Below are 12,244 nucleotides of genomic sequence, written 5' to 3' on the forward strand. Positions count from 1 at the left end.
CCAATTGGAAAACAAGCGGAAATAGTAAGAAAAGTGTTTAACAAACTTTCTTTTTTACAATCATTAGTGAAAACAGTTTGGAATGAAATCAAATCTAAATTTGATATTTCCTTAAAACTGTGACAAAAATCTTCACCAGTCTTACCTTTTGACAACTCAGATTTATGTGAACTGTCTCTGAGCTGATTACAGCACACCTGGCACACTTACCTTTAGGACATTCACAGAAGTATGTGAGATCATCACGCTGTAAGCATACACCCTCGTTGAAGCAGTAGTTGGTTCCGCATGGCACATACGGTAAACCAGGTAAAGTCTCATCTGACAACAGAGACAACTTTATGTGAGGGCAAGTCTATTCAAAGGAACACATATGCTCATTCTTCTTGTTGGGCACAGAAATACCACAAGCTTTTCAGAGAAGACATTAACGCATTGTTTGGACATCTTTCTGCTCTTTCATACAAATGTTCATACGCCAAAAAAAAGGTAAATTCTAGCCAATAAAAAAAGAGGATTAACACTGCCCACTAGGTATAAAGCATTTATTTCTTTATTTGATATGAAATTAATGCTGTGTATCAAGAATTTTTCAATTACATGTATATGAAGGCAGTCAGGCTTATGGGCGGAGGAAACCAGCGTGCTGGAGGAAACCAGAGTGCTGGAGGAAACCAGAGTACTGGAGGAAACCAGAGTGCTGGAGGAAACCAGAGTGCTGGAGGAAACCAGAGTGCTGGAGTAAATTATCAACCTTGCTATATGTAGGTACCTGACAAAACCATGACATACAGAATCAGCCAGAGACAGAGGCCATTGTGCGACATTTGTGTCTCTGTACAATAATCAACAGAGCTGAGAAAAGCAGTTCCTCCCAGGGCTAAGGGGGATAATCAAACTTACTGCAGATCTTCCCAGTGAGGGGAGGGGGGACAGTCACAGTAGAAATCATCTATGGACCAGTCCAGACATCGGCCGTTGGCAAGACAGGGATTAGGATCACAGTTGTTCAAGTTCTGTTCACAGTTCACACCACTTGTTCCTATTCAATCCAAACAAAGGTAAGTTATATCACACCTTAAATAGAGTTACATGCCAAGTCATTATTTTATGAGGGTCCTCCGTGGCTCAGTTGGTTAACGCGCTAGCGCAGCATAATGACCCAGGAGCCCTCTCACCAATGCCGTCGCTGTGAGTTCAAGTCCAGCTCATGGGAAGGTCTGCCAGCAACCTGCGGGGGGTCGTGGGTTTCCCCCAAGCTCTGTCCAGTTTCCTCCCACCATAATGCCGGCCGTCGTCGTATAAGTGAAATATTCTTGAGACGGCGTAAAACATCAATCAAATAAATAAATAAATTATTTATGATGTTTAAGATGTGGAAGAAGTACCAATTGTTCAGAAACAGTGACATGAAATTTCTCACACAAAATGACTGTCAACTGGTCAACCATTTCACAGATGGTTTATTGATCATACTATGGAGAAAAACAGTTACAAAACATCAAAATATGCCCTTGATTTTTTACCTGATACATAATACTTTATTACCAGAAGATATCTGAACACTTTATATGTATATCCCTCGTTCCTAAGTCCTTTTGTGAACTAACCTGAGCAAGATCTTCCACTTAGAAAACTTACTTTAAGTTTTGTGAAAGTGGCTTTAAGGTCTTGTTGTCATCAAAGGCCAAATAAAATATGAAAGCCTCTGACAATGTTAACATTTACATGATACAGTTAGTAATAAAAACATAGTTAAAAATCAGATTTATGTCAACAAACCAAACACATCCAAACTTCTGACAGCCAGACTCACCTTTCATGCAGGCACACCTGTACCTGGTGATCTCGTCAATACAAATGCCCTGGTTAAGACATGGCCTGCTGGCACAGTCATCAATATTCGTCTGACAGTTAAACCCTGTGAAGCCAGGTAAACACTCACAGAGGTAGGTCCTACTGTCAACTTCCTAAAACATTTTGAGGTAGACTGTTAATTTGGAAGTTAACATTGGGCCACCAGTTCAATCCAAAATAATATCGTAACTAAGCTTTATGACTTTCTTTGTCCAATCAGGGTTCCAACTACAGTTCAGCCCAAATCAGTATTTTTGACTGAAATAGGTATCATGTATGGTGTTCTGGCATGGTATTACAGTCAGGTAGCACTTTAAGGTATCTCAACATTGACTGAAATCAACTAAAAATATGCTGGCATTCAAACCAATGAACCAAATGGACAGCTAGGTTAAGGTATTTCACTGACCATAACATTGACATATAGAAATACATGTAATTACTTACAATGCATGTTCCTCCATTAAAACATTTCTTGTGACACAAAAAGCTCTGGAAAACATAAAAAAAAGAATTTATTTCAGTGAAACTGTCAGTATGCATTATACAGTCATGGAAAAAATTATTAGACCACTCATATTTTCTTTGGTTTCTTGTTCATTTTAATGCCTGGCAACCCTAAAGGTGTATAACCGAAGATTACAATGAATACGACAAAAATCCAGCTGATTCCATAATACTTTGTCGTATTTGATATGCTTTAAGGTCAGTTGTATTCCTAGGGTGTATGCGAGGCAATTTTCATGCTTTCCATTTACATGCAGACTTACATAAAGAGTGGTTTCCTGTTTACATGTAGGCTTACATAAATAGGGGTCTCTTGTTTATATATTAAGACGCAGCACAACTCGGTAGTTGTCAGCTCCCATAATGCCTAAAACGAAAGAATTATGTGGAGCCAGAAAGGCAGCCATCTTGGCACAGCTGGATACTGGATTGAGCGAGCGACGAGTGGCCAAAAAACTGAAGATCTCTAAGACAGCAGTTCATTACACCAAGAAAAAGCAAGCCGAACATGGTACTACAAAACTGCTAGCTGGTCGAGGCAGGAAACGTCTTTCTACCCCACGAGATGACCAAGCACTCATCCGGTCCTGTATCAAGAATCGTCGTCAGACCTCCAGAGACCTTAGAAATGAGTGGGCATTGTCAACAAATGTGACTTGTTCAGCAAGAACAGTTCGAAACCGACTTCTTGAAGCTGGTCTAAAGTCGCACAGGGCACGGAAGAAGCCCTTCATCAACGAGAGGCAGCGGAAGGCCCGCTTGCGTTTTGCGAGGGATCACAAGAATTGGACTGTTGATGATTGGGCTAAAGTTCTCTTCAGTGATGAATCCAATTTTGAGTTGATGCCTACTCCAGCCAACTTACTGGTTAGGAGGAAGCCTGGGGAAGCCTACAAACCAGACTGCCTTGCTCCTACTGTAAAGCATGGGGGTGGATCAGTGATGATCTGGGGTTGTTTCAGTATGGGTGGAACAGGACAGATGCAGTTGTGTGAAGGGAGAATGAACCAAGTCACATACAGAGCTACTCTTGAAAACAGTCTTCTTCCATCAGCTGCTAAACTCTTTCCTGGCTCGAATGACTGGATTTTCCAACAAGACAATGCCCCTTGCCACACGGCAAGGTCAGTTAAAACCTGGATAGAGAACCGGAACATTCGAACCATGAATTGGCCTGCTCAGTCACCTGATCTGAATCCAATTGAAAACCTGTGGAATATTATCAAGTTCAAAATGGAGAACCACAAGCCCAAAAACAAAGCAAATTTGTTCGAATTTTTGCAACAGGAATGGGCTGCTGTGACTGCAGGGCAATGTAACAAACTGGTGGAGAGCATGCCAAGGTGCATGGCTGCAGTCATCAAAAACAATGGGCATGCAATCAAGTACTAACTCCCGTATGAGACTGAGAGTCATGTGACTACGTGACTAGGAGACAGGAGAAAAAATGAAATGCCAAAATGTTTTTGAGAATACAGTTGCCACATCTACAGATGTATGAACTTAAGTGATTTTGGTCATTGTCAAGAAAGTCATAGAGAACTGATAGATATCACCTCTTAAATAAAACCCTTATGAACTATTTCTGTTTTCATCACTTTCTTTGCCCAAACAAATGTTCCTTCAGTTGTGCAAGGTATTAAAATGAACAAGAAATGGGAGAAAGCAAGGGTGGTCTAATAATTTTTTCCATGACTGTACATGTAACTGCAGTGCTAACATTTATTTGATTAGAGTTTTACACCGAGCTCAAGAATATTTCACTTATATGACAGCGGTTAGCATTATGGTGGAAGGAAACCCAAGATCATCGGCAGCTAGCTGGCAGAGCTTCCCACATGACGGGTGTGCAGTGTAAATACCCATTTACAGTAAAATGCTATATACCTGTTTATTAAAATTCGCAGTACAGATCTACTTATCATTCATTATTACATAGGGACTTGTGTTTACTGTTTTCAGCATACATGTAACAAGACAAAAAAACATGCTTTGTTCTCATCTATCAATGTAGATTCAGGCCAGAAATTTGAAATAACTTATGTGCATAAGTTTCTACATCTGCCTAGGATGATATAAATATAGTCAATCACCTATAATTTCATGGAATTTTTCCCCAGCTAATAACCCTGATGTATTAAGTTTTTGGAAATCTCCTGGGAAATTTTATGTCATAAAAAATTCTGGGATACTTACTGTATACCTAGAAAAAAAATTAAGACCAAAAAGTATGTAAAAAAAACTTCACTGACCACTCTGACAGAATTCCCCGTAAAAACCTTCCAAGCAGACACAGCTGAATTCTCCAGGTTCTCCTTCCAAACAGACGGCGCCATTGAAGCACGGACCAGAGGCACACTCATCAGTATCTGAAAACAGGCATCAGGCCAAAGATAATATTCACACATTGTTTGTAGGTATTATCAAAGCAAGATATACGATTACAAGGACAAGTATCTCCTCTTGATAGAGATGTTTAAATGGGTAAGCATGTGAAGATTTGAATCAATGCATGATTTCCATAGCTTTATACCATGTCAAGTTACAAAATCTTTAAAAACTACTTATAAAACTTGAGGATGTGTGATTGGGTCAAAAAGTCAAGAATGGTTTATTTGTAGTGCCAGCAGTAAGGTTTACTGTGCAGCTGGCATAGGAAATCTGTACAGTGCTAGATATCTACCTCTCAAAATTAGAGTTAACACCAAAAACTGTGGGACCTTGAGCTGGATATGAGCATGTAGCCAAAATGTGTCAAGAGCTGGGAAGACTGACTTAGATCACAAAGGCGCTGCAAAAAGGGCTGCATCCCTTAACTTTGTTACCTTGTGAAGCATGCTATTTGATAATGTTCTTAAAAGTACTGCACCCCCCCCCCCCCTGAAATGACCACAAGGGAGGTATACAGATGTAACTGAAAAACAGTCTGATCACGTTAAAAAGCAGCTGTTTAAAACATCCTAAATTTCAGTTGGTTGCTATAGAAAAAAACAGAAATCTGATCAAATCAGCCACATTCATTTTATAAAGTACTGAATGGGTGGACGGCCATGTGTCATACACAGGATTTCCACTTACGTCATTATGACAAGACAGTGATATCCTAGTACAAAATAAAGTACAGTATGATAAGGCTGCAAGCCCATCTCTTAACCTGGATACATATGTGATAAAATTACTGGATACATATGTGCTAAAATTACCAACAGAATATCTGCGAAAGTTTACATCAAATATTGTTTAATTAGATTTCTATATTCTATATACCACCAGACATTTAAATGGGAAGAATGACCTATACCATGCCATAAGGCACATTGTCACACAGAACAGGGCTAAGCTTTGGCCAGCATAAGTGACCTTGCCAAATGTCACTCTTGCACATCATGTAACTTACCAAGTTCACAACTGTCACCTGAGGAACCCCTCGAGGACAGCGACATATGTACGAGCCTGGGGTCCCCTTCTACAACAGGTTCCTCCGTTCATGCAGGGATTACTGTCACACTCATTCACATCTGCAAGCAAAAAGTAAGGAATCAAGAACAGTCTAATCAGGCCTTGACCTTAGAACTTGAAAAAACTTTCCAATTCATTAAATCAAAATCACAAAAGCACGAAAATTTAGATTAATACATAACATTTTGACATTTCAAATGGACTGTGGGTGTCAAGATTTGGAGACCAATCACTGATTGATTAATTGAAATGGTGTTTAAGGCTATGATCAAGAGATTTTTTTTCACTTGAATGATGGCTTTAATGCTGAAGTAAACAAATCAAACACTACAGAGATGTTGAAATAAATTCTTATAACACCCTAGCTAACTGATAGTTTTACTTACCTATACCGCAGAGTACCCCCTGGTAGCCACTTGACATGCGCAGGTGAAGTTGCCAAATTGCCTCCCTTGAGTACAGATGCCATCATTTTCACTACGGATTTAGGTATGCACTCATTAACATCTGTCTGGCACTGTTTACCTGACCACTCCTATAGGACAAGTGCAGGTGAAGCTTCCACCTGGCTGCCGATTACAGGGCCTCCATTACGACACGGCTCCGACTGACAGGCATTGATTTTCTATCTCACACTTGCTCCCTCGGAACCGGCTGGGCAGGAGCACCTGTATACGCCAGGGCGAGGCTGGCTACATCTCCCACCATTCTTACATGGATTGGGATCCACTTCGTTAATATCTTCGCCACAGTTTGGACCTGAGTAGCCATCGCGACAGAGGCAGGTGTTACGTACCAGGTGGTCCCTGACTACAGAGACCACCGTTACGACAAGGTGAAGAGTCACACTCGTTAATATCCGTTCGACACTGAGTACCGTTAAAACCATTGGCACACCTGCAGAAGAAGGTACCAAGGCTCACCTTCATCACAGGTGGCCCCATTATAACATGGACGGGACTCACACTCATCTATGTCGATGTCACAGTTGCGGCCAGTGTAGCCAGGTCACACAGTTGCAGGTGTAGGCTGCAGGTCGGTTTCTGCAGGCAGCTGCCTCCATTGCGGCACGGCTGTGATGCGCAGTAATCTACCTCACCCTGACATGTCCTCCACCGCTAAATCCTGGCCTGCAGGTGCAAACAAATGTCCCCAGGGGGACCCTGGCGACATGTACCCCCATTTCGACAGGGGCGTCTCTTGACACTCGTCTATAATCCGTGTCGCAAATAATTCCAGTGTATCCTGCCTTGCACTCCGCAACGGAATGAGCCAGGTGCCCCCTCCACACAGCGACCATTTCTACAGGGGTTTTTAGCACACTCGTTGATGTCTGTTTCACACCGCTGCCCTGTAAAGCCTGTGGAGCACATACAGTAAATCTTCCAGGTACAGCATTACTGCAGCTTCCTCCATTCTGACAGGGGAAAGATTTCACACTCATCTTTGTCAATCTCGCATAATTCACCCTCATAGCCCACAGGACATTGACAGATGAACGTACCGGGGGTACCCTCCACACAGCGCCCCTCTAGCACATGGGTTAGGAAAACACTCATCTATATCCCCTCCACACTGCTCTCCGAAGAAACCCTTGGGGCACTCGCACTGGTAAGAACCGGGACGCCCTTGGGTGCAGGTGCCTGAGTAAGACATGGGTTGGAACAGGCACTCATCAATGTCAACCTCACAATTTACACCTGTGAATCCCTGAAGACATGTACAGGTGTAATCCCCCTGCCAGATCCTCACAACTTGCCCCATTCTCACATGGCTGAGCAGTGAACACTCGTTTATGTCTCTCTGACACAGGTTACCAGAGAATCCCGCCTTGCAGTCGCAGACAAACTTACCGGGGGCACCCTCACGACACGACGCTCCATTCTGACACGGTCGACTTTCACATTCGTCAATATCTGAAAATTTAATAACATTTCATATTTCAGAACAACTGGCACTATGTTATTGCACTTAGCATTCAGAAACAATTATACATAATTTTTTCATTAAAAATGTTTTGCATAATCCTGTTTTGAACCGTTATTTCAGCATTAATTGCATGCCAATAACAGAATTACACAAAACGCATTTTTAAAGAACCTAATTCATACTTTTATCGTTTTGATTTTTAATTTGCAGGGCACATGTAGTGAAGAGGTATCTTTAAGAGTTCCTTGAATATGATGCACTGCAAATTAGCTTTGCTGTGCACAACTGCTAAAATAAAACCTAGACAGGTAAAACCAAATATTGAAACATACATGTATTTAGAACAACTTAAATGTCCTGTAACAAAACAATGAAAATGCCAAAAAATGCCATTACTGACCAAAGTAATTCTTGGACCACGACATTTCCTTTACAAACTTTAAACTTTAAACACCTCACTCACCGGTTCATCCTTAAGTTTAGGTCTATAAAGAATACTGTGGCCACCGAACATGTTCCCGTTCAAACTTGTTCGCTCAATTACTTAAGTTTCGGGTAAAATGTCAGCGTCGACAAATAACAAGTTCTCTAATTAGCTGACATAGTATTTTGATTGTCACTCACGGTCAGTCAGAGGATATTGATTGACACAGACGACTGGTCAATAATGTTGACTCACCAATCTGACAAGTCTCCCCAGTGAAGCCAGAAGGACACAGACATTTGAATGAGCCAATCAGATCACTACAGGTGCCTCCATTTGCACATGGACCACTCTGGCAGTCATCGATACCTGAAGAAGTTAGCGCCATACATATGTAATTCATACAATGTTGGTTTCTTACAACTTAGCAAAGATTACTCACAATTTTGTATCTCATATTTACTTCTTAGTTGTCATGCAAACCACACATTAGCCAAGGTACTCATTTTACCTGATTTCTACTGATCTTACAAACATGAATCTGAGGTTCGTTCAGAATAATCTAATGGACAAATTTCAGTTTCAGCAGTAAAAGTAATATTTAATGGTCTCTAATTGCCTCCAAAGATGCATTTTGAGTGATTACAGTATACCTGTCCGACGTACCTAGCTCACAGTAAACCCCTGTGTACTTTGGCTTGCACATACAGGTGACATTCTTATCTCCTTCTTCATAGCTGCACGTTGCCTCATTTTTACACGGCGCACTCAGGCAAGGATCTGAAATACCATCACTTATATCAGCGTTCATGTGATATCATGTGATTTCATCTATGATAATGGTGAAATACAAAGAAATCTTCAGGTCATAAAAAGGCCGACACCCATCTAAGGGGAGGTAATCTGCAAAGGGGGATAACTCACACATGCCACAGGAAAGAATTACATGCATGGTACATGCAGTTGTTGTTTTAGTACTGTTTGATTTTTACTTTTTCTTATGTATAAAATGAAAGAAGTTAATGAAGAGAACCAACAATATGTAACATGACAAGTCCTGCACACCTGTGGCTTGACGTCTTTGCCTCTCAAGGATTGTTGCTCGATACTCCTCCAGAAGTTCACTGTCATGTGACCCTCCATCCTCTCCCCAGTTGTCCTCAGAGGCCCGGTAGTGGACAGGCCTAGGCGGGTATTGTCGGACAGGCTGGTTATCCCAGGAATCCAGTCCCAGTACAGGCCTTTTGTATTTTAGTCCTTCATCCTGTTCATTGTGGTTGTGTGATTGCCAAACCTTTCGGCTAACATCATTATGTTCTGGTTCAAGTAAAGACAAAATAAGCCATGAAATAATATTATTAATTACATGTACATATAACATTATAACATACACAGTCTTATACAGTACTTGGGGTAAGACTGAATTAAGTTTTCAAATGGAATCCATATAAACAATTGTACAAACATTTGCAGAAAGAACCTTTCAGGGATGTACGTGGCATAGCTTTTAATGAAACCACAGCTCAAAACTAGAATAAACGGCGCAAGATACACCGCTGAAAACAATATGTACAAATCAAATTAAATACACTTAAATTTAAATTTTAAGGTGGGCTTTTGGTTCAAACTGCCAATGGCAAAATACTGTGACTTCACATCACTTTTTTTTTCCTTTAACTTCAAAAACAAGCCAATTTTTCGTGAACACGGTTTTCCACAATCTATGACAATCTTCGACCAACAACATATACAACCAGAGGCTCGCATCAAGTCTTTTACTTGTAACCTTTTTGGGTCATAAGGGCTATTCCAACATTAAAAGATGTGTCATCAGAGTACCTAAACAGTGGATATATGGTGCACAAAGCCCACCATAGAATTTAACCATTGCTCTTAACATTACTTAGTAATTTAGATTCTTTTCACTTTAATGGAACATGCATAATATTAGCCTTTTTTATGTTATAATAAGCTTTGCTCATGTTGATCACAGCTTGCGTACCTGAGATCAAGACGTCACAGAGAACACCTGTCCAGCCAGGCTGACAGATCCTCCTTCCCTGCTCGTCACAGGTGTAGTGATCAGAAGGACCCGCCTTACATTTCACTTCACAGTCCTCACCAAATGAGCCGTAACTACAGAACCACTGAACAACAGAAGAGAAAAACTGTTCTTGTCAACTACCAGAAACAGGCAACAAATACTACTACGTGTTCTATCTACATATCATTATGTATTTTGTATACCTTATATGCATTTAAATAGTATGCATACATAAATATAGCACATTTGATACAAATACATGTATAAAGTTCCATATGTCCCATTTCTTCATCTGAGAAAGGACAATGCATTACATATGCAAATGTGGGATAAAGAATTGTAATGTGAACAAGGTTATTATAATTTATATCCATATATCCTTTAATAAATTTCTGATGTCACCAAAATATTGATTTAAGAAACTGTTCAAAATATTAGATCGTACCTTTAAAACTAGATATGTATTTGATAAGTTATGAATTACAGGAAACACTGACAAAGTCACACAAAATTTAGAACTGAGTTGTATTGCTACATGCAATGCAATACAAGGTGTTCTTACTCTGACGAAGATAAAATAATCCTTATCCAGCTCTTTGTGTTTCTCATCTGTGAATGTCTGTTCCACTTTGACTCTCAGCCACTGATCATGACCCAACTGTCCTCGTGGGAAAGTAAGAGCAGACAACTCTGACCTGCTAACTTCCAACTCTTCCTCACCTGGCATCCTTTGTGAAATACTGACGACAAGATCAAGAGGCTGAAAATATGAAAGACAGCTTTAGTTTTCCTGATATCTCAAGACAATATTTATTTAACCGAGAAAAAATTACAATTATGCAAAGGGCAATGAAAAGAAAAAAAGCACTGGTAGAAAAATAACATTGTAATATGGACAAGAAAAGTGACCTGTCAAAAAGGGCGTATAAAAAGTCCCGTTTCAGACAAAAGCCATGAAGTGAGAATGGATGCGTAGGTAGGACTGACCCTAATATTCTCCGTCAATAGAACCTTTTATACAGCATATAATGGCTTTGTAACATTAACAAGAGGCTGGCACACAGCAGAAAAAGTGAAGGGATTATGAAATGTTGTCTTAGACATGATCCTCAAACAAGTGACATTTCACATGTGCCAGTTTGGGCTGGATCGGGCTGAACCGCCAGAATGAAGTCACTCCAGATCTTCAGCAAACACAGGCCTAAGCGAACAGTCCCAAGTAACTCCCTAAAGGTCACAGGTTACAGCATGATGCCTAGAGGCTACCGCAAGCAAATGGAGAAATGCTCACTGAGAAAATGCAGATTCCGCCTGGCTTTAAATTTCAGCCTCTAATGTAACACTTGTACTGAATTCTTTCCAAAATACCATAAATTACCTGTTTCATGGCATTATTTTTAGAGCATTTTTTTTTTCAAAACAATTTCATACAGTCAATGGAAAAACACACATGGTTATTTTATAAAAGACATATTCATGTAGCTTAGGTTAAGAAAAGAATATTAAATGCACAAATGACTTGGTCTATTCATTCAAAACATATATATTGACAAGATCTATATGGCAAAAACAATATCTTTTTCCTTATCAACTGAGACAGAAAAGTTCTCTAAAATTATATTTGAACACCAGGTAAACACCCACACAAAAGCCTCTACCTTATATCCCTTTGTTCATAAGCTGGTCACCCAACTCACCTTCCTAAAATGGTCTGTCTCAAACCTTAGAGACTGGACCGATTCCTTCTCAGCCACCTCCATAAGTTCAGAGTCATCTTTGTCTTTTTTACAAGCTGCAAACATAAATGTATTTATTTTTTTATTTATTTACTTTAATTATACTTATTAAAATCTTTGTTTTATGTGCAGAGTGAAAGAGTATAGAAAGTCAACATCATCTAATTTGCGGGAAATGTAGACTGTCGCAGCAATTGTCCCTGTTAAAAATACATTTACACCGTCAGTAATTTCTGGAAAAACAGGAGAATTATAAAAAACATTAAGACTGGCAAAACAAAAGATTAC

At 40.0% G+C, this 12,244-nt stretch overlaps 1 protein-coding gene across 1 annotated transcript in view; it reads right to left on the reverse strand.

Moving 5' to 3' along the window:
* LOC135466946 (neurogenic locus notch homolog protein 1-like) overlaps positions 1–12,244 on the reverse strand; it is a 28,220-nt gene that overhangs the window by 8,319 nt on the left and 7,657 nt on the right. The window contains 17 exon segments of the mRNA XM_064744701.1: positions 211–321; positions 684–772; positions 904–1,042; positions 1,817–1,970; positions 2,305–2,349; positions 4,617–4,733; positions 6,458–6,610; positions 6,612–6,740; positions 6,742–6,831; positions 6,833–6,896; positions 7,295–7,739; positions 8,432–8,545; positions 8,843–8,956; positions 9,242–9,493; positions 10,179–10,323; positions 10,783–10,980; positions 11,918–12,012. Of these exon segments, the coding sequence (XP_064600771.1) occupies positions 211–321; positions 684–772; positions 904–1,042; positions 1,817–1,970; positions 2,305–2,349; positions 4,617–4,733; positions 6,458–6,610; positions 6,612–6,740; positions 6,742–6,831; positions 6,833–6,896; positions 7,295–7,739; positions 8,432–8,545; positions 8,843–8,956; positions 9,242–9,493; positions 10,179–10,323; positions 10,783–10,980; positions 11,918–12,012 (2,454 nt within the window).

This window comes from Liolophura sinensis, chromosome 6 (genome assembly GCF_032854445.1).
Source record: "Liolophura sinensis isolate JHLJ2023 chromosome 6, CUHK_Ljap_v2, whole genome shotgun sequence".
Lineage (NCBI taxonomy): Eukaryota > Metazoa > Mollusca > Polyplacophora > Chitonida > Chitonidae > Liolophura > Liolophura sinensis.